The 24,146-nt window shown below is 41.1% G+C and overlaps 1 protein-coding gene across 2 annotated transcripts in view; it reads right to left on the bottom strand.

Moving 5' to 3' along the window:
- LOC124805047 (formin-like protein 20) overlaps nt 1–24,146 on the bottom strand; it is a 241,223-nt gene that overhangs the window by 53,526 nt on the left and 163,551 nt on the right. For both annotated transcript variants that reach the window (XM_047265467.1, XM_047265468.1), the window contains exons 12-13: nt 18,359–18,686; nt 14,460–14,620 (exon numbers count right to left, since the gene is read on the bottom strand). In XM_047265467.1, the coding sequence (XP_047121423.1) occupies nt 14,460–14,620; nt 18,359–18,686 (489 nt within the window). The remainder of the gene's footprint in view (nt 1–14,459; nt 14,621–18,358; nt 18,687–24,146) is intronic.

Genomic DNA, 24,146 nt, shown 5'->3' with positions numbered 1-24,146 from the left:
ATAGCTAACACTTGGTTCAAGAATCATGAGAGGTTGTAGACATGGAAGAGACCTGTAAATACTGGAATGTTTCAGATAGATTATATAATGGTAAGACAGAGATTTAGGAAACAGGTTTTAAATTGTAAGACATTTCCAGGGGCAGATGTGGACTCTGACCGAAATCTATTGGTTATGAACTGCAGATTAAAACTGAAGAAACTGCAAAAAGGTGGGAATTTAAGGAGATGGGACCTGGATAAACTTAAAGAACCAGAGGTTGTAGGGGGAGAGCATTAGGGAGCAACTGACAGGAATGGGAGAAAGAAATACAGTAGAAGAAGTATTGGTGGCTTTGACAGAGCAGGCAAAAAGGAATACAAATGTCTCAAAAATGAGATTGATAGGAAGTGCAAAATCGCTAAGCAGGGATGGATAGAGGACAAATATAATGACGTAGAGGCATATCTCACTAGCGGTAAGATAGATACTGCCTACAGGGAAAATTAAAGAGATGCTTGCAGAAAAGAGAACCACTTGTATGAACATCAAGAGCTACGATGGAAACCTAGTTCTAGGCAAAGAAGGGAAAGCACAAAGGTGGAAGAAGTACATAGAGAGTCTATACATAGAGTGTCTGTACAAGGGCGATGTACGTGAGGACAATATTATAGAAATGGAAGAGGATGTAGATGAAGATGAAATGGGAGATATGATAGTGCGTGAAGAGTTTCACAGAGCACTGGAAGGCCTAAGTCGAAACAAGGACCTGGGAGTAGACAAAATTCCATTAGAACTACTGACAGCCTTGGGAGAGTCAGCCGTGACAAAACTCTACCATCTGGTGAGCAAGATGTATGAGACAGGCGAAATACCCTCAGACGTCAAGAAGAATATAATAATTCCAAGCCCAAAGAAAGCAGGTGTTGACAGATGTGAAGAGTACCAAACTATCAGTTTAATAAGTCACGGCTGCAAAATACTAACGTGAATTCTTTACAGACGAATGGAAAAACTGGTAGAAGCCGACCTCGGGGAAGATCAGTTTGGATTCTGTAGAAATGTTGGCACACGTGCAGCAGTACTGACCCTAGGACTCACCTTAGAAGATAGATAAAGGAAAGGCAAACCTACGCTTCTAGCATTTGGAGACTTAGACACAGCTTTTGACAATGTTGAATGGAATAATTTATATCAAATTCTGAAAGTAGCAAGGGTAAAATACAGGGAGTGAAATGCTATTTACAATTTGTACAGAAACCAAATGGCAATTATAAGAGTCGAGGAGCATGAAAGGGAAGCAGTGGTTGGGAAGGGAGTCAGACAGGGTTGTAGCCTATTCCCGATGTTATTCAATCTGTATATTGAGCAAGCAGTAAAGGTAACAAAAGAAAAATTCGGAGTAGGAATTAAAATCCATGGAGAAGTAATAAAAACTTTGAGGTTTGCCGATGACACTGTAATTCTGTCAGACAGCAAAGGACCTGGAAGAGCAGTCGAATGGAATGGCCAGTGTCTTGAAAGGAGGATATAAAATGAACATCAACAAAAGCAAAACGAGGATAATGGAATGTAGTTGAATTAAGTTGGGTAATGCTGAGGAAATTAGATTAGGTAAAGAGACACTTAAAGTAGTAAATGAGATTTGCTATTTGGGGAGCAAAATAACTGACGATGCTCGAAGTAGAGAGGATATAAAATGAAGACTGGCATTGGCAAAGAAAGCGTTTCTGTAGAAGAGAAATTTGTTAACATCAAGTAAATATTTAAGTGTCAGGAAGACGTTTCTTAAAGTATTTGTATGGTGTCTAGCCATGTATGGAAGTGAAACATGGACAATAAATATTTTGGACAAGAAGAGAATAGAAGATTTCTAAATTTGCTACAGAAGAATGCTGAAGATTAGATATCTAGATCACATAACTAGTGAGGAGATATTGAATAGAATTGGGGAGAAGAGAAATTTGTGGCACAACTTGACTACAAGAAGGGATTGGTTGGTAGGACATGTTCAGAGGCATCAAGGAATCACCAATTTAGTATTCGAGGGCAGCGTGTAGGGTAAATACGTAGAGGGGGACCAAGAGATGAATACACTACGCAGATTCAGAAGGATGCAGGTTGCAGTAGGTACTGGGAGATGAAGCAGCTTGCACAGGATAGAGTAGCATGGAGAACCGCATCAAACCAATCTCTGAACTGAAGACCACCACCACCACTACCACAACGACAACATCATCTATTTTATACACAATATGATATAGCTAGGGATTGTGTTTGTTGTGAGCGGACACAAGGAGAGTTGGCTGCTGCCCGAAAACAGCTGGAAGCTGTGTTGGCTACTGTTGACAAGTGTCTAGCTAATGCCCAAAGTTGCAGTGAGATTGGGGCCAGTGACCTTTGGTGCCACTGGAATCGCCTGGTGACCCAGTCATCGCAGAGGCTTCTAATACGCAACACTAATCAGCCCATCCTCACTCCAGAGTGGTGGCAGACAGTGGTGGGTTCGCATGTCACTGGGCAGAAGATGAAAGAGGAAGCAGGCCGTGCAGCTGGCTCCCTACATCTTAGCGACAGATATGAGTTGCTACCCAGTGTTGATAAATGAGCTAGCACAGTATGCATCTCCAGTTGGGCCAGTGGTCGATTTTCCTACCCAGTCTGGACAAGTACAGTGGGTGGGTATGCTTGTAATTGGGAGCTCCAATGTTAGGAGGGCGATGGAGCCCGTCATGGAGATAGCAGGCAAGGTGGGAAAGAATTCCAGTGTGCATTCAGTATGTTTGCTGGGAGGTCTCATCCATGATTTGGAGGAGGCCCTGCTGGCAGCTATCAAGCGCACTGGGTGAAACTGGCTGCATGTAGTGGCAATGTCGGCGTGAATGACCCTTGCTGCTTGGGTTCTGAGGCCATCCTTGGCTCCTTACGGCAGATGGCTGATTTGGTGAAGGCAATTAGCAATGAATGTGAGGTGGAGGCTAAGCTGTCTATGTGTAGCATCGTGCCCAGGGTTGATCGTGGTCCTCTGGTTTGGAGCAGAGTGCAAGGTCTAAACCAGAGGCTCAAATGACTCTGCGACGGTATCGGATGCGAATTTCTTTACCTCCGCTACCAGGTGCAGAATTGTAGGGTTCCCCTTAATAGGTCAGGTGTGCACTACATGCAGGGGTAGCAGAGTACCTGTGTGCACATGGGGCTTTTTTTAGGTTAGAGAACTCTTCCCTTGGGATCAAAGACGATTTGCCTGTTAAATCAGCCACAGTGACCTCAGAGGATCTTGGCCCTCGTAGATCGGAGATAGAAAAGATTAATATGATTTTAGTAAACTGCAGGAGCATCCAAGTAAAGGTCCCAAAATCAGTATCGCTTACTGAAAGTTATAATGCACAGATAGTGTTGGGAACAGAAAGCTGGTTAAAACCAGACGTCAATGTCAATGGAATCCTACATCGAGATTGGAATATTTATAGTAAAGATAGGTTAGTCACCAATGGTGGCAGCGTGTTTATTGCAGTAAACAATTTGATAAAATCTATCAAGGTTATCACGGATTCCGAATGTGAATTAATCTGGGTGAAATTGAGATCCAAAGAACGGTCAAAAATGATGATCGGATGCTTCTATATACCACCTGGGTCAGGATTTGTAGTTGTAGAGCACTTCAGAAAGAACTTGTAGAATATCATTAGCAACTTCCCTGATCATGCTGTTGTAATAGGGGGTGACTTCAACTTACCAGGTATAGACTGGGAGTGTCATGCCATCAAAACTGGTGCCAGAGACAGGGATTCGTGTGGCATTGTTCTGGATGTCTCGTCTGAAAATTACCTTGAGCAGATCGTTAGAGAACCAACTCGTGAGGGTAACGACTTAAGGGGCTCCGGAAAGGCTCAAAATCATGAAAAGTTCAATTTTTACTTAAGACTACAACTATTTTTAAATTTTTTTGAAATGTGTTCTACATGGGCGTGACCCACTGTGGCACTGTTAAACTGCTGTCAAATGGTGTTATTATTAACGTCCGTGTTCATCAGGTACATTTTAGTGATGTGAGATAAAGTATGTGTTGTGGCTAACCTGTGATGGTTCAATATATATCGCTGGTGTGATTGTCGATTGTTTCATGTTTATTTACTCTGTCGTTATCTCAAAAATATTCGTAATTAATTCTGTTTCTTGAGTCTCTGTTTTGTTGAAGTATAATAATGAGTAAAAGTAAAGTTATTAGAAATCCTCTGAAGGCTTTGAAGAAAAGGAGAAATGTTGGAAAGCCAAAGGTATGTGTTATTACTGTAAACAATAAAGACGATAACCAAGTGAGTGAACCTAACCTCTTAAGTACACCTGTCCATAGCAGTCAAAGTGGGAAAGAAAATACTTCACAGAAGAAGCTTGGTTCAATGAGTGAAAACTATGAATGTTTTATGGGCGAATCGGATGTGAATGAAATATTTGATATGTCGGTTCTCAAAGGAATTTTTTCAAACTGTGTAAGATGTATTCATTGTAGTGAAGTTGGTCTGGAACTCTCCATAATAAAGCACGTAGGACTTGCTAGTGAAATACAACTGAAATGTGATAAGTGTTCATACATGACCACCTTTTGGAACAGTGTTGCAGTAACTGCAACTGAAGAAAATGGTAGCAAAATCTACGAACACAACAACGAGCGATGCTTGCTTTAGACAAGGAACGCCTTCTGGCTGCAGACAGGGCTGTAAAGAGTCTAGAAATACAAGCAAGAGTAAACAGGAGGAGGAACAAGAGGAAGCTGGAGGAGGAGATTGCAGAGGATGAAGATAATCCATCCTATGGACCTGGAATGCACTAAAAAGTTAATCCAATCTTTGTCGCTCGATTCCCAAAACTTTTATTTTCTCATACTAATTACATGTTTTCTAAGGATTTTCCAAACATATTTGTTTCAAACTTTCAGTAAATGTTACACAGTACCTTCTGCATAATTTAACACAGCCTTTTTCCAAAAAACGGTATATTTTTGAATATATAAGTAAAAAATTGCAAAAAAATGTTGTGAATTTTCATTACAATTGAAAAAAAAATCATCTTTAATAACTGAACTAAAATTTTGTAAAATCCCTGTGTTAAGTTGTAGCCCATATTCCAATAAATAATCTGTAAAAAGTTCAACTTCCTACCTCAAATACTTTGTGAGGAAAGATGTAATTTATAAGCGTTATTTTAACACTGCAAGTACAGGGCGTTCCGGAGCCCCTTAAACCTCCTGGCAACAAACAGGCCTGAACTTACCGAATCAGTTAACATAGAGGAAGGTATCAGTGATCATAATGCTGTGACAGTTTCCATGACGTGGGGTCTAACAAGGAATGTTAAGAAAGGTAGGAAGATATATTTTCTCAGCAAGGGTGACAGGATACAAAGATGTGGAGAACAAATGGAAAAAATTGAAAGGCATCATTCAACTTACTGTAGACAAGTATGTTCCAAGTAAGGTTTTAAGGGATGGGAAAGATACCCCATGGTTTAATAACCGTGTTAGAAAAGTGCGATGTAAACAAAGAGCCCCTCAACTCAGATTCAAGAGAAGTAAAAACATAGGTGACAAACAAAAGCTGAACGAAGCGAAAATGAACATAAGGAGAGCAATGAGAGAAGTGTTCAATGATATTGAAAGTAAGATGTTGTCAACTGACCCAACTAAAAACCCTAAGAGATTTTGATTGTATGTAAAATCAGTAAGGGGGGCAAAATCATCTATTTATTGCCTCAGCAACCAAACCAGCATTGAAATGGAAGATAACAGAGGGAAGGTTGAAATATTGAATTCGGTCTTCTGAAGTTGTTTCACCACAGAAGATCGTAACACTGTCCCCCCTTTCAATTGTCGTGTGAACATTGAAATGGCAGATATTGAGATAACCGATCGTGGAATCGAAAAGCAGCTACAATCACTTAGTAGTGGAAAGACGTCAGGACCAGTTGAGATGCCTATAAGATCCTATGAAGATTATGGGAAAGAACTTTCTCCCCTTCTAGATCGCTTCAGCAACGAAAGGTACCTAACAACTGGTAAAAAGTGCAGGTCATTCCTGTTTTTAAGAAAGGCCGTAAGACAGATCCACATAATTATAAACCTATATCGTTGACGACAATCTGTTGTAGAATTATGAAACGTTCTATGCTCAAGAATTATGTTTTTGGAAAATGAACATCTCCTCTATAAAAACCAACATGGATTCCGCAAACAGAGATCCTGTGAAACTCAGCTCGCTCTGTTCCTCTGTGAGATCCACAATGCAGTGGAAGACAATGGCACCAGGTTGATGCAGTATTCCTTGATTTCAGCAAGGCATTTGACACTGTCCCGCATTGCCGTTTAATGAAAAAAATTACAAGCTTAACGAAGTATCGGAGCAGATTTGCGATTGCATTCAAGACTTTCTTGTGGACAGAACTCAACACGTCACTTTTAACGGACTCGACAAATGTAAAGGCAATATCAGCAGTGTAAAGGTAATATCAGGAGTACCACATGGAAGTGTGATAGAACTGTTGCTGTTTACAATATATATAAATGACCCAGTAGAAAGCGTTGGACACTCTTTAAGGCTATTCGCAGATGATACAGTTGTCTATACCAAAGTGGCAATGCCAGAATATAGTAAGAATTTGCAGAACGACCTGCAGAGAATTTATGATTGGTCAAGGCTCTGGCAGTTGACCCTGATAGTACATAAATGTAATATATTGCTCATACCTAGGAAAAGAAATCCAGTACTATAGAGCTAAACTATTGATGACGAACAGCTGCAGACAGCGTCTACCATAAAATATTAGGCCTAACTATCCAGAGCAATCTTAAGTGGAATGACCTTATAAAACAGATAGTGTGAAAAGCAAACACCAGACTCAGATTATTTGGAAGAATCTTAAAGGAAGGTTAACTCATCCATGAAAGAAGTGGCTTATAGGGCACTTGTTCACCCGATTCTTGAGTACTGTTTATCTATCTGGGATCCCTATCAGGTAGGACTGCTAGAGGAAATAGAGAACATCCAACAAAGAGTGGCACGTTTTGTCAAGGGATCGTTTAGCTGGCGAGACAGCTTTATGGAGATGCTAAACAAACTTTGCTGGCAGACATTACAAGAGAGGCGTTGTGCATCACGAAGAGAGTTACTATTGAAATTTTGGGACAGCACTTTTCAGGAGTAGTCTGACAACATATTATTTACCCCCCACATATATCTCACGTATTGACCATGAGGAAAAAATTTGAGAAATTAGAGCCAATACAGAGGCTTACCAACAATCATAATTCCCACACACTATTCACGAGTGGAACACGGTTGGAGAGATCATTAGGTGGCTTGGAGAGTATGATGTAGATATAGATGTAGATGAAATGTCTTTTTTTTCCCTTTCTGTGTAGTTGCAAGAGGAAGTGCTTTGATCCATTTCTATCAGGAAAGTTTTAAAGACCATCAAGATACATATTTGATTGCCCTAATGGAATGTCACAAAAATAGCTAGATGTCGCCTGAAAGGAGAAACCAAGCAAAAAAATTGGACCACAACATTTTCATATTTTATGCAAAATAGCTCAGAGATACTTTCCATTTGTAAAACTGCTTTCTTGAATATACATCCCGTAAATAATTCGCATCTTCAGCAAACGAATCAATTAATTGTTTCTGGACAGAATCCTAAAGAATTTTGTGGCAATCATAACAACAGGCCAAACGTATTTTGACTTCATAATTGCCAAAATAAAAAATCACACAGAGTCATTTCCCAGGTTTCTCATTACAGTTCCAAAGAAGTATAATACTTTGATGCCTCTCTAAGTGTGGAGATTATGTATCACCTTTTCATGAAGAAATACACAGAAGAAAGGGAGAAAATTAAGTATGAATTCTAGTTGAAGTTTCCAATTTTGCTTTTGAGGTTCAGCAGGCCACTTGCTGATGTTTGTGGTGAACGTAACAACTCAGTACAAAACTAAAAGATCACAGTCTCGATGATAATGGGAAGTGAGTTGCTGCAGCAGGAAACACTGTACATGAATGAAGGGCCAGTAAGTTTTATGCCAAACTCAGGGAAATTGAAGTTTTATGCAAGGAACACGAAGCTGTAATTTTTGATTGCCTTCAGAATATGCCACTTCTAGTGATACCTGTTAATAATATGTTTTATTACAAACATTTATTGCTCTATGGGTTTGAGATACATAACTCGAAAAGTGATATTGGACATTTCTATACATGTATTGAAGGACAAGCTTTGAAAGGTACAAATAATGTTTGTACCTTTATTTAAGATTATATTAAAAAAAAAAAAAAATGCCTACTGAGAAACAGGAACTTCACATATTTTCAGATGGTTGTCCAGGACAAAATTATAATCATACAATTTTCAGATTTCTCTTATATCTCGTACAAAGCAAGCATTTTCGCACCATTTTTCTGTATTTCTCTGTTTTTGGGCACTTCTTCCTACCATGCAACAGACCATTTGGAAATAACAAACAAGTCATGATTGAATTTATCAACCTAAAGATCATCAACACATAATCGCACACAGTCAGAAATTAAAGCCATCCACAGTATCAGTAATCAAATATACAGATGTAACAGACTTCAGACACTGGTGGCAAAAAAAAATCGATGCAAAGAAGATTGATGAATGGTGAAATCTTGGAGTTTTACTTCATATTACATCTTGGGAGACAAACAACGAAGATCAACAGGAATCATAATATAAACATTACATTTCTAGGTCATCATATTATGTAAAATTCTTATTAAATTTAGTTACCTGTGTTTTTACATTTAATAAATGTTCACTGGAAAAACAATAAAAACAATATAATTCTGAGTTTTGTTTTCCGTTGATCATCATCTCAGGATGCACTTCGTGAAACTTGCCTGGCAAGGTATTGTAGAGGGAGTCATTCCTTACAACTTCTCTGTTCACTTGATTATTTTAGAATGTACATTTTTTACCCAAAGCACACTTTTGCATTTCTCTCAAAACAAGGATTTTGGAGTTGTACTGCTTTTCCACTCACTGATTCAACTACAGGGGATAGGTAAAATAATGTGAACACTTGTAGTAATGGGATGGTTGTGTTTGACGGTCTACAATGCACGTAAGGCATGTTTCATGGTGAACTGTGAATGTTCAGTATGGACTATGCATCAGTTCAGGCTATTTATGACTAGCGCACACTTTGTATTTGCATTCAGAGGCTGAGGATGACGTGCAATGGAAGACCTAACCAAGTTCTGAAGAGGGCAGATTGTGGGGGCCTGATTAGCTGGAGCATCAGTAACTACGACAGCCAACTTATTGAATGTTTCAAGAACAACTGTTTCAACTGTCATGACAGCATAAACAAAACATGGGAAGTCATCATCGTGTAAACGTGACAGTAGGTGCAAATCAAATCTGAAAGACAGAGATCATCGTACACTAACACAAATTATGTCAAAACAACACAAAACAACGCCGACTACAGTGACTGCAGAGCTCAATAGTTACCTTTGAGACCCCGTATCTATTGACACTGTCTACCGAGAAATCCATAAAGTGAATATTCATGGATGAGCTGCTATACCAAAACCATTAGTGAGACAACCAACACAGAGAATCATAAAACATGATGTCAGGAGCATAAATCGTGGGCGGCTGATCTGTGGAACCATGTCACATGATCTGACGAGTCAATGTTTTTGTCATTTCCAACACTAGGCCGGGTTTACATCTGGAGAATGTCAAAAAGAAGCCTACAATCCTGATTACTTGATTCCAACAATTAAGCATGGAGGTAGAACTGTGACATTATGGGCAGCCATATCATGGTATTCTGCAGATTACATCATTACTCTCATAGGCCATGTTACGGCCAAGGATTATATGAACATTTTAGGTGATCAGGTGGACCCTATGATTCAAATGTTGTTCCCCAACAATGATGCTGTATTTCAGGACAATAATGCACCCACTCACATAGCCAGGACAGTACAATTGTGGTATGAGAAGCATGCAACTGAACTGCAGCGCCTTCCCTGGCCAGCACAGTCCCCAAACTTGAACATTATCGAACCCTCGTGGGCGGTATCGGAGCGCAGACTCCAGAGCAGATTTCTTTCTCTGTTGTTGCTATAGGAGGTAGAAGAGGCTCTGATTGAAGAGCAGCATAACATTCCACTGGGGGCTATACAATCATTATATGCCAATATTCCAAGAAGAATTGCAGCTGTACTGGGGGCAAATGGGAGTCGAACTCCTTATTAATAAACCATTCCCAAAAAAGTACAAATGTTCACATTATTTTGCCTATCCCCTATATATTGTTCAGGGGTTATATTTACTCCTATAATCACTTGCAATTTACCCAGGACTTGCCAGTATTATGTTGCCCAGAATCTTGTTTGTCTTTTAAATTTTCTGATTCTTGTGTGTGTGTGTGTGTGTGTGTGTGTGTGTGTGTGTGTGTGTGTGTGTGTGTCCATCCAACAACATTCACAAACACGCATACACCTGTGTGCACACACGGGTCCTCTCTTGCCACAATTCATTATGATGCCTACACATGTACAATCAATTTGTATCAGTTCCTATGGTTGCAACTATGCACATAATGGGTTTACAATGAATTGTGTGTTATCATAACTGTTGCTTACTAAATTACATTGAAATTATTCATTATTTGTTTGCATTTTGGCTTCAAGACTGGCAATAAAATCTGAAACTTGCTGCCCGTCCCTGCATCAACAACCAAGTGTCACTATCAGACAATAGATTGGCACTTACCATAAACAAGCCTCAAGAAGGTACAGACAGGCACAATTAAAAGGCAGTTATCCAAAGCTTTCGGCGACAGTCTTTATCGGAAAAAGAGACACACATATCATTCATTCAACCAGCCAGCACACTTCACACACACACATGATCACTAATTCCGGCAGCCCGTGCCACAATGCAACCATCACGCAGGATGGAAGCAGCAATATGGAGGATTGGGGAAGGGGAAGGATAGCAGTTTACAGGTGGGGGCGGAGGCCGCAAGAGAGTGCAGGGACTAGAATACCAACATGGCAGTTTGATATTGTGTTGGCAGAGGGCAGCAAACAAAGAGGGTGGGAGATGAGAATGGGGATGAGCTGATAGGAAACAGGGAGTGGAAATTGTTGGGTGGAGGGTCTGGGGACAGCATGTTACCACAGGCTGTATATCAGGTATGCTATCTATATCTGACACCTTCATGCAACCTACATTCTGCTTCCAAATTAGTCTCTTGTTATTTTGAGAACATGATTTCTTCTTGTCCTTAGTTATGTGGGCTTTTAAACCAGATTTTACTGACTGAGTATTAACATTTAAAAACTGAAATATTTGCCCTGTAATTCTGCATTACTGGAGTTGTGCTATATCAACATAGCTGTACAAAAAGGAATTGTACAAAATTCCAAATGAGAGAGCTAGTTTGCTTCAGTATAATGAAGCAAACTTTTAAATTTGCATCCTACATCTTCACAGAATAGCATGAATGGCCGTGAGTTTTCAGCCCTTGCCTTGATGAAGTTTATAACATTTACAGTGCCTGTCAAAACAATATGAAGAGTTTCGGGCATATCCTTGGAAGCTAATGATTGTCAGTGTATTATATAGTGCGTGCTTTGACAATCGGGTGCAACTTTGCTCACTTTTACTGCCAGTCCCATTAAGTGACCATACACTGCCTTGGCCCCATCTGTACGAATACCAACACATTTTAGCCAAGGAACACCTACATTTCACAAGTAATGGTAACCAATTTTGTAAAATAAAAACCCCTTTCTTCAATCTTCATGATAGTAAAAATACACAAAAATGAGTAACTGCATTATACTTGGAACAACTGTATTCTTGTTCATTTGAAGAGCAAAGTATGTGCACCACTTGAGTTGTAACAACAACATTTCTTCAATATTGGAACACATCTTCAATTTTCCTTTTTACAGTTTTTGGTTAATGAAATTTTTTGTACTTCTTTGGCCATTTTACCCCCTCAAAAGCTGCTTAAACCATGTCTCTAGCCACAAGCAGTAGGAGACTCACCGATCATGTGAGGTTTTCCTCCCTTTCCAGTTCTTACACTAGCCAAATATGAGGCTTTTATGTAGTCACTACAGTGCTAATGCACGGAAGCTCCAAAGAAACTGGTATAGGCAAGCGTACTCGAATACAGAGATACGTAAACAGGCAGAATACTGTGCTACAGGAGGCAACGCCTATAAGACAACACATGTCCGGCACTGTTGTTAGATCGGAAACTACTGTTACAATGGCAGGTTATCAAGATTTAAGTGAGTTTGAATGTGGTGTTATAGTCGGTATAACGAGCGATGGGGCGCAGAATCTCCAAGGTAGCAACAAAGTTGGGATTTTTCCGTACGACAATTTCATGTGTGTATTGTGAATATCAGGAATCCGGTAAAACATTAACTTTAAGACACTGCTGTGGCCAGAAAAAGATCCTGCAAGAATGGAACCAACAACGATTGAAAAGAATTGTTCAACATGACAGAAATGCAACCATTCCGCAAAATGCTGCAGACTTCAATGCTGGGTCATCAGCAAGTGTGAACATATGAACCATTCAATGTAACATTATCGATATGGGCTTTTGGAGCTGACTGCCCACTCGTGAACCCTTGATCACTGCATGAGACAAAGCTTTACGCCTCACCCGGGCCGTCAACACCAACACTGGACTGTTGATGACTGGAAACATGTTGCCTAGTCAGATGAGTCCTGTTTCAAATTGTGTTGAGCAGATGGACGTGTATGGGTATGGAGACAACCTCATGAATCCACAGACCCTGCATGTCAGCAGCAGACTGTTCAGGCTGGTGGAGGCTCTGTAATGTGTGGGGAGTGTGCAGTTAGAGTGAAACGGGACCCCTGATACGTCTAGATATGACTATGACAGATGACAACACGTAAGCATCCTGTCTGATCACCTGCATCCATTCATGTTCTATGTGCTGTCTGATGGACTTGGGCAATTCCAGCAGGACAATGCGACACCCCACATGTCCAGGATTGCTACAGAGTGCCTCCAGGAACACTCTTCTGAATTTTAACACTTCTGCTGCCCACTAAATTTCCCCAGATATGAGCGTTATTGAGCATATCTGGGATGCCTTGCAACGTGGTGTTCATGAGATATCGCCACCCCCTCATACTCTTACGTATTTATGGACAGCTCTGCAGTATTCATGGTGTCAGTTCCCTCCAGCACTACTCCAGACATTAGTTGACTTGATGGCAAGTTGTGTTGCGACACTTCTGTGTGCTACACAACATTAGGCAGGTGTACAAGTTTCTTTGGTTCTCCAGTGTAAACTCTGCCATGCACTTGGATTCTTTTTTTACAAGACATGGATTTATTTTGAACAAAGTCAACAGGTTTACCAACTTACTCAGACTACTTAGACCTCTGATGACATTTTAAAAATAAAAAAAGATTTCAGTGCTTTGATTTGAAAGTGTTTCTAAGTATAGAATGCACTAGGGAATTGGGTTATCACTGGTTTCTATGTGGGCCTATACTATAAGGCCAAGTTGTAAGCAGCTTTCATCATACTCACAGTTAGGTGTAGGTTTAGGTTATTTAACTGCATCATTGGAGGTACAAAGAGCATCCGGGCTTAAAAATCACTTCATGCTTCACTTTAAACATAATCACATATAAGTAAAAAAATTAAGTCAAACTTCACATCACAGTTATAGTAGTCAAGAATAAGCTTGTTGAATTACACACACTCTGGTTCCACATGCAAGCTTTCTTCATATCACAATGCCATTTACTGTATGGCCCAATCAAGTGACAGTAACAGCAATAAACCATTTATCACGTAATGACTACTACTTTGCCACTAATAGGTACACCACATAAGTTGGCAGCAGCTGCAAAGTGACAAAGACAACTTCTGAATAACCACTGACCAGACCCAATCACAATATTGCCAACTTCAAAATAAGACCCATCATTCATGGCCAAGACAGTGACAAATAATGAAGGGAGCAGTGGGGAGGTACAATCGTCCTTCCTGTGTCCTGTGTATTGCCCAAAACAAACATTCTGTGGTATATCCATTTTCTTTAATGTTATACAGATCCTCCTTTTATTAATCTGATTTATCACTATCATTTTACTTTCAAAATACAGTAATGTATGAAAATAATTTTACTTATATCAGTAAATGTTTTGCTTGCTTGAACATGTACCACCTGAAATGTCCTTTCATACCACCACCTGGGAACCCCTCGCCTACTTGCTAGAACTTCAAAACTACTTTTCCATAAGGAGAATGAGAGTATAGGAATTAAAATTTTCCTTTTATTCTGAATTACAGACAGCTGCATAAGAGTATTACACATCACACCCCCTTTCATTACTACTTATCACGTTTATGATACGCAATAAAGTGCATTAATTTACATACCTGTATGCCAGCAGTAGGAGTTACACCAACACGCGTAACAGCTGTACGCTTGCGAACTCCTGTTGGAGTAACCTGCGTTGACAATGGCTGTACCGGATTGCGATTGACAATTGTTGCAATGGCATTTCCCTTAGGAGGTTCAACATTGGACGGATCAACACCTGTTTTATAGTAAGAAAGAACTCAAAGTTAAGAATTTTTATCATGGAGTGTAATATCAATACTACTGTGTACAATTTTTTTTACTGTAGAACCACTGTCAAAGGTAAAAAACTGAATTTTGGTCATAAGGCCTTCATCACTATTAAATGACAAAATTTAAATTTTGGCATAGACTATACTTGACTTGTAAAATACCTGTCAGAATAAAAATTGATATAGTGAGATAAGATACTGAGATAAGATACCAAAACCTTTCCACTGCTAAAATATTATAGGCACACTGAAGGAAACATTTTTACACATAATGTCTCTTGTGCAACAGCTGCCACTGGAGTTGGATGAGCTCCCCACGAAATATTGCTCTCTCTAAATGAACACACGGCAAAATAAGCCGTGTTTCTTTGGATCTTTTATACTTCAAGTATTAACACTAGTCAAAAAGGATTCGAGACTGATGAGCAGTGCTGAAAGTTAAGTCAGAAATGAGTTTTGTAACCTATCTCTTTCATGGTTAGAATGAGCATTATGTGAGAGTAACTGTTTCGTTGCAGAGAGGTTAGTTTAGGAACTTTGCTTTGGACACTTTGATAGTTAGCCACTAGGATTTTAATATTCCCACTCCTCATCTTTTGATACACGAGCAGGTTCTCAGACAGTGGATTTCTATCCACCAATGTTTTAAGTTTTGCTGATGTAAATACTCCTATGTGCTTTCTACACACAATCTGCTGCCCAAAATGTCATTTAGAGTGTACAGTACAAGTCTGAAGTATGTAGGGCAACCCTACAAGTCTCCCTTGTCTAGCTCAGGAAGAGGAATCTACAAATGAGCTAACCATAGAACTGACAAATTCTCTGGTTTGGACCTTCAATGCAACTCCAGACCACAGGACCCTCACCGGTTCTCCTCATCGTGTTGCTAATCACAAGTTGTGCTGAAAATCCATAACAGTTTCGCTAATCTTTCACTGGTCCCTGGAGAGAACCACGATTAGTTTCAAGATCCCAGATGACAGACAGCTTTGGTGTTATTGTTCCATCATCTTTTGGGTGCGTTCAGGACAGTAATATTTCTTCTTCCAATACTTTGACTGATAACCGTACAGCCACCATCAACATGAGTCAGAGATGATGGAATGTTCTATCCACAGGGAAAGATTCAAGAAGTACATCTTTGGTGCTGATGTGAGCAACAATCTGCCGAAGATCCTGAGATGGTGTTTTTCAGCTGGTGAACAGATTCATCCCATACTCTTATGACACGAGAAGAATCTTGACAGCTAGAAGTGCCTTGTCAGCTTTCAAATGCGACTCACAAACAGCTACAGCAAGACTGACTGAAAGACATACATGGATCACACTGAGTGTTGCCATAGAAACATTAGCAAAATAGCATTAAGTGACTAGTCTTATCAACCATGCGAAACACCTGCGCAAAGCCCACTTTGACTGTCAAGGATCAACCACTGCCACACACAGTGTAGGATGTACACTGAGTGAATATTGGATTTCTTCACCTCCTGTGATGTTATTTCCCTAAAGTGGCCATCAAACACAGTGCTCAAGTAGACGCATCTTGAACATGATGGTGAGGCAACTGAGTGATGTTCCTCATAAACTGCAGGAATCTTTTGGCCCAGATAAGACTTTCCCTGTGAAACAGCATTATATCTGAGCAGGACTCACCAGGCACCACCAAATAATCACTGACTGTCAGACTGACATTTTTCTTGGATCACGTCAGCACATTCTAGTTCAGGAACACATCTGCAATAGTAGGTCACCCTGTCATTCTATCACCAGTGTAATTTGCAACAGCCATGTGAAGCCAGCTGACAGTTGCCAATGCAACTTTCAAATGTTCCCAGACAGCAGTCAACTAATCCATTAGGTTCCCATAACGGTCACAATCCTTAGCCATACAACAAAGAACCTAACCATATTTAGTGGTGGAAATTACGTACAAGCACAGCTCTTGCAAATAACTGACAAGTAAAGAAATTTAAGGCACCAAATGTAGCAAATAACTGATTACTATGACAACAATCAATTTTAGACAAAATAATTTAATTGTATAGATAAAAAACCTACTCACCAAGTGGCAGCAGAACACACACATAAAAGAAGGTTGTAATTAGGCAAGCTCTCAGAGCCAGAGGCTCCTCCTTCAGGTAAAACGGTTGAAGGGGAAGGAAGAGGGGTGAAGGATAAAGGCTGAAGAGGTCTAGGGAAAGTGGTAGATTTCAGGAAAGACACCCAAAAAGATGGGTCAGGGGAGACGGGAAGACTTAACACACAGGATGAGTAGATTTTTTTATCCATCCAATTAAATTCTTTGGTTAAAAAACTGATTACTGTCTATTTCCACACAAAGTATGGGGAAAAAAACTAAATATAGTGAAGAAATGAAGTACCATTGTTGCTCAAAGAGTAGTCACTGGTAATTAGTGGCTACTGCTACAAAACTGGCACACTACTTCAAAGGGTGCAATAGGCGGAGAGGGGCACAAGAGGAGGATGGGGAGGGGGCAAATCAACAAATAGTGGACAGTAAAAACTGCTTGAGTCAAAGTGCCGAGCTTGAGTCAAAGTGGCGAGTTAAACAGGTAAGTGACAGAAAGCACAAAAACGAAGCTAATACTCTTAAATTTGTCAAAGACAACGTTAACTGACAGAAATTAAAAAAAAAAAAATGGAAAATCCAGGAAGGAATAATGACAATATTATGAAAAGGATAGTTGCCACTCACCATACATGCTGAGATGCAGATAGGCACAAAAAAAAGGAGACTTCTTGTCAAACAAAGCTTTCGGCCAAACAGGCCTTCGTCAGAATTAGACATAGATGGATCACACTGAGTGTTGCCCCCCCCCCCCCCCCCCCCCCCACACACACCTCACACAAACATGACAACAGTCTCTGGCTGCCATGGCCAGACTTGGCAGCTAGAGCCTGTGGTTATTATTCCATCCTGGAGTTTCCGTTGTTTGATTTTCTATGAGTTTATGTTGTCATTGAAAATTTTAAGAGTATTATTTTCGTTTTTATGCTTTGTCACGTAGCTATTTATGTTGCCACATTGACTCAACCAATTTTTACTGTCCACTGTAAAGTCTCGCCTTGGCAGATAGAGACTGTGGTCATGTGTGTGTGTGTGTGTGTGTGTGTGTGTGTGTGTGTGTTGTCTAATTCTGATGAAGGCCTTGTTGGCCGAAAGCTTGCTTGACAGTCTTTTTGTTGTGTGAGTCAGCATCTCCACTGTATGTTGAGTGACAGCTATCCTTTTCATAATACTGTCATTAATTTGTAGAAATGTACTGAAGACATCTATATTTATGATATGCATGTGAGACAAGAACCACAACAAAATAATGTGATGTTTGGAAAGAATGATGTGATATTAAAGGAATAGTAATATTTACGTATTGCAGTTGTTTTTAGATATGAGAGTTTTACAAGGACTATGGATCAAATGCAAAAAAATTGTAAGTATGGAAAATGGTATTTCAAATATTTACACGAAAGACATAAAAAACTGGAATTGCTTTGGCTCATATAACAACTGAATTTTTACTGAAAAAATATAGAAACAATGTATCTCAGATCGTTATGAATTTTTTTGCATCAATTAACAGTGAGCCACTCAAAATAACAGTTCTATTTGTTTTAGTTGCTACACCTGATACTCCATTCTCAACTACTGCTAAAGCATTTCATAACATAAAACTGTATACAACCTCCAGTGAGTTTTTCAGTAACAGAACCAGTCTGAAGCTGCTGCTGCTCTTGTCCTTGTTGCGGTTCTTGTTGCTGTTTCTTCAAAAGACGCTGTTTCTCCAATGCTGCCATCATGCGCCGTATTTCTTTCGCTTGAAGTACTTTCTCACGTAATCGTTTCTGCTCTTCGATTTTACGTCGATACTCCCGTGTTTCTTCATCTTCTTGATCTCCCTCTTCATTTGTTGTACTAGCAGTGGCTACTGTACTTGTTGCTGTGCTTTCTGCCTGTACTGGTAGTGTGTCTACGGTCTTCACTTCATGTAAGTTGCTCATGTCTGGCATGCGCTGGAACACAAAGTATAATGTCATAATAGGTAAAAACTGCAAATTGTGGTGAAATTTGTTTATGACACATAGAGAAATACGATTATTGTGAAACAGCTAAGATTTTACATCTAGATGGAAAATGCTGTGTGGAATACAAGCAGTGCAATAAATGAAGACATCAACTCCCAATACTCATATGTTGGAGGCACTGAGTAGTATCTAGGAACATAAACATCCTACATTTGCATTCTTCTTCATGGCACACACCCTTACGTAGCTACATTGTCCATATGTTGTGGTTTGATTGGACTGTGGGGTTGTTTACAGCAAAAGGTAAGGTGAAGTGAGCCAGAAAGAGGCATGATGAAGGGCGGGTACGGACCAAGACTGGGGTTGTGGGGGCGGGGGTGTAGAATAAAATGCAGCAGTAGAGAAAACACTCTGGCACAAATAGGGTTTTTTATTATGATTCACATGTTAAAATAGGTGGGATAGGGGATGGGGGGGGGGGAGTAGAGAGACTAAACTGCTTGGTAATCAGTACCTTTTTCCAAGGTCACACAGGTCTCGGATGAAAACCATACCCCAAATGAATCCCATCACTTACAATCTGATTGTCAATTCAGCAGCAGAAACACCTATCACTTAAAATCTGATTGTCGATTCAGCAGCAGAAACAATGTTCTGGATCACCTCATCTATATTGCCATCCGATGAAGATCCAACAGAGGTAGCAGAGGCGAAAGCATCCCAGTCAGCCTTGGTAAGAGCCCAGATGGGCATCCAGGCGAGCGATGCCGGGGATGGCAGGTAGAGTGGAAAGTGGTCACTACCATACAAGTCATTGTGAGCTCTTCAGTGGATAGAAGGTAGAAGGCCAGAACTGCATACAGAGAGATCAATAGCCAAGTATGTGGCATGTGCCACACTGAAATGAGTGGGGGAACCTGTATATAGGATGCAAAGATTGGGTTGAGTTAGTAGTTCTTGACATCTTTACCACAGCCAGTAATCTTGGTGCCACCCTGCTAAGTGTTATGGGTGTTGAAATCACCCAAAAGCAAGAAAGGTGGAGGGAGTTGAGAAATTAGTGCAGCCAATACATGTTGTGGCACATCACCATCTGGAAGAAAGTAGATACTGCAGATGGTAATTTCCTGTGTTGTCCTCACTCTGACAGTCATAGCTTCTACAGTTCTTTGAACGGGCACAAGTTTGCTACATACAGAGGTATGGAAAAATATGCATATTCCACCTGACTTCCTCTTAGAGACATTACATTTTTTGTAACATCCTCGATAGACAAGAAAGATGGGGGTCCGGATTGCTGGAAACCAGGTTTCCTGAAGGGCAACGCAGAAATCAGGTGTAATATTTAAGAGTTGTCGCAACTCAACCATGTGGTGGAAAAAAAACCACTGCAATTCCACTGGAGGACATGCTTCCTCTAGTCTGGGAAGGCAAGAAGGGACCAAGGGTGCAGTTTACACCTCAGGGTCACCTACTGCCACTGGCTGAGTGCTTGTATCCATTTCCACTGCAGCTGAAGCATTGACAGGATCTAGGTTAATGGGGGATGCCAAAATCTCCACCGCGTCCTCAGGCGCGGAACTGGTAGGGAGTGGTAGTGTGCCGGCAACTGGAGTCTCTCAGTTCTTAACAGTCTTCTTCTTCGACTGTTTGCCCTCTTGTTGCTCTTGAGGCATTTGCTGGGAGGGCTTCTCTGAAGTAGCTTCATGTACGAAGACCATGAAGCCTTTTGATCAGCAGCTTCTGGCTGCTTCAGCCACTGGCTGGTGTCCACTTTTATATGGGGGGAGACCTTGGAAGGTAGAGTCCCTAGGGCCCTTTGTGAGAGGCTAGCCGAGGGGACTACCATCGCCAGGGAGGGTGACGTGGTCGTAGCTGCAGTGTAAAAGTTACCATCTTAACAGGTTTCAACTGCCTCTAAGTAAGTAATCTTGTCCAGGGTCTTTTACTCCATAATTTTCCTCTCCTTTTGGAGTACCACACAGTCCGGTGAGCAGGGGGAGCTGTGCTCTCCACTGTTGACACAGGCAGGACAAGGGGAACATGGAGTACTCAGATGCAATGAATGTCTGCAGTCTCTACTTGTGACACTGGAAATGCACTGGCGCTACAAGTGCCCAAATTTCCAGCACTTAAAGCATCGTATAGTGGGAGGCATGTATGTTTTTACATCACATGGATAGGATGTGTGGCTGCTGTGTACGGACGCAGGAGGAGCTGGCCACCGTTCGCAAACAGCTGAACGTGCTGATGGCCACAGTCAGCCGTCTTCAGGATGCGGCTGGGCCACCCTCTCCCCAATGGGAGTGGTGGGTTCAACGGCGTTCGCGTCGCACGAGGTGGAGGGTCAATGTGGAGGCTGGCTGTGTGGCATCGCCCGCTCTGCCTGTGAGTGGACACGTGGCCGCTCCTTCAGCAAGATCTGAGCAGGCACATGGGGGGGGGGGGGGGGGGGGGAGGGGGGTGTTCATTAGTGACTGGGAGCTCCAACATTGGGTGGGTGGTGGAGCCCCTTAGGGAAATAGCAGAAAGGTCTGGGAAGAAAGCCAGTGTTCATTCTGTCTGCTTGCCAAGGGATCTCACCCAAGATGTGCAGGAGGCCCTGCCGGCAGCGATAGAGAGCACTGGGTGCACTGACTGCCAATTGTTGCTCATGTCAGCACCAATGACTCCTGCCATCTGGGTTCAGAGGTCATCCTCACTTCATACAGACAGTTGGTGGAGTGAAGGCAGAAAGCCTTGCTCACGAGGTGGAATCTGAGCTAACTATTCGTAGCGTTGTTCCCAGAACTGATCGCAGTCCACTGGTCTGGAGCTGAGTGGAAGGCTTAAACCAGAGGCTCAGATGATTCTGCGGAGATCTGGGTGCAAATTTCTTGACCTCCACTATTGGGTGGAGAAATGTAGGGTCCCCCTGAATAGGTCAGGCGTGCACTGTATGCAGGAAGTGGCTACAAGGGTAGCGCAGTACGTTTGGAGTGCACATGTGGGTTTTTTAGGTTAGAGAATTCCCTCCCTAGGCTCCACAAGACGCCTCCTGATATGCGACAGGGTAGCAGTAGGCAATACGCTACAGGGAATGACAATATTAATGTGGTAATAGTAAACTGCAGGACCATCTATAGAAAGGTCCCAGAACTTCTCTCATTAATAAATGGTCACAATACCCGCATGGTACTAGTGACGGAATGTTGGCTGAAACCAGATGTTAACAGTAATGAAATTATAAACTAAGACTGGAATGTATACCGCAGGCACAGGCTGGACAGTGAAGGGAGAGGCGTGTTTATAGCAATAAAAAATGCAATAGTATCGAAGGAAACTGACGGAGATGCAAAATGTGAAATAATTTGGGTGAAGGCCACGGTTAAAGCAGGCTCAGCAGCTGTTGTGGGAGAACACCTGAAGGAAAACTTGGAAAATATTTCGAGTAGATTTCCCGACCATGTTATAGTTTTGGGTGGAGGTTTTAATTTACCAGATATAGACTGGGAGACTCAAACATTTATGATGGGTGGCAGGGACAAAGAATCCAGTGAACCTTTTTAAGTGCATTATCTGCAAACTACCTTGGGCAGTTAAACAGAGAACCGACTTGTGGCGATAACATATTACACCTTCTGGTGACAAACAGACCCGAACTATTTGAAACAGTTAACGCAGAACAGGGAATCAGCGATCATAAAGTGGTTACAGCATTGGTGATTTCAACCATAAATAGAAATATAAAAAAAGTAGGAAGATTTTTCTGTTTAGCAAAAGTGACAAAAAGGATGGCTCAACACAAAAGTTTTGTCTCAAGTACAGATAGTGTTGAGGATCAGTGGACAAAGTTCAAAACCATCGTACAATATACATTAGATGAGTATGTGCCAAGCAAGATCATAAAAGATGGAAAAGAGCCACCGTGGTACAACAACTGAGTTAGAAAACTGCTATGGAAGCAGAGGGAGCTTCACAGCAAACATAAACACAGCCAAAGCCTTGCAGACAAACAAAAATTACACGAAGCGAAATGTAGTGTGAGGAGGGCTATGCAAGAGGTGTTCAATGGATTCGAAAGTAAAGTTCTATGTACTGACTTGGTAGAAAATCCTAAGAAATTTTGGTATTATGTCAAAGTGGTAGGTGGATCAAAACAAAATGTCTCGACACACTGTGACCAAAATGGTGCTGAAACAGAGGAAGACTGCACTGTAGTTCCTTCTCTAGATTGTCGCACAGATGACAAAATGGTAGATATCGAAATGAACCATGGACCTTGCCGTTGGTGGGGAGGCTTGCGTGCCTCAACGATACAGATAGCCGTACCGTAGGTGCAACCACAACGGAGGGGATCTGTTGAGAGGCCAGACAAACGTGTGGTTCCTGAAGAGGGGCACCAGCCTTTTCAGTAGTTGCAGGGGCAACAGTCTGGATGTGGCCTTGTAACACTAACCAAAACGACATTGCTGTTGTGGCACTGTGAACGGCTGAAAGCAAGGGGAAACTACAGCCATAATGTTTCCCGAGGGCATGCAGCTTTACTGTATGATTATATGATGATGGCGTCCTCTTCGGTAAAATAGTCCCCATTCGGATCTCCGGGCGGGGACTATTCAAGAGGACGTCGTTATCAGGAGAAAGAAAACAGGCGTTCTACGGATCGGAGTGTGGAATGTCAGATCTCTTAATCGGGTAGGTTAGAAAATTTAAAAAGGGAAATGGATAGGTTAAAGTTAGATATAGTGGGAATTAGTGAAGTTCAGTAGCAAGAGGAACAAGACTTTTGGTCAGGTGAATACAGGGTTATAAATACAAAATCAAATAGGGGTAATGCAGGAGTAGTTTTAATAAGGAATAGGAAAATAGGGATGCGGGTAAGCTACTACAAACAGCATAGTGAACGCATTATTGTGGCCAAGATAGACACGAAGCCCACGCCTACCACAGTAGTACAAGTTTATTTGCCAACTAGCTCTGCAGATGAAGAAGAAATTGGTGAAATGTATGATGAGATAAAAGAAATTATTCAGGTAGTGACGGGAGACGAAAATTTAATAGTCATCGGTGACTGGAATTTGACGGTAGGAAAAGGAAGAGAAGGAAACGTAGTAGGTGAATATGGATTGGGACTAAGAAATGAAAGAGGAAGCCGCCTGGTAGAATTTTGCACAGAGCATAACCTAATCATAGCTAACACTTGGTTCAAGAATCATGAAAGAAGGTTGTATACATGGAAGAACCCTGGAAATACTAGAAGGTTTAAGATAGATTATATAATGGTAAGACAGAGATTTAGGAACCAGGTCTTAAATTGTAAGACATTTCCAGGGCAGATGTGGACTCTGGACCACAATCTATTAGTTATGAACTGTAGATTAAAACTGAAGAAACTGTAAAAAGGTGGGAATTTTAGGAGATGGGACCTGGATAAACTGAAAGAACCAGAGGTTGTACAGACTTTCA

The sequence above is a fragment of the Schistocerca piceifrons genome, chromosome 7 (genome assembly GCF_021461385.2).
Source record: "Schistocerca piceifrons isolate TAMUIC-IGC-003096 chromosome 7, iqSchPice1.1, whole genome shotgun sequence".
Lineage (NCBI taxonomy): Eukaryota > Metazoa > Arthropoda > Insecta > Orthoptera > Acrididae > Schistocerca > Schistocerca piceifrons.
This window is presented reverse-complemented; position numbering and strand designations above follow the sequence as displayed.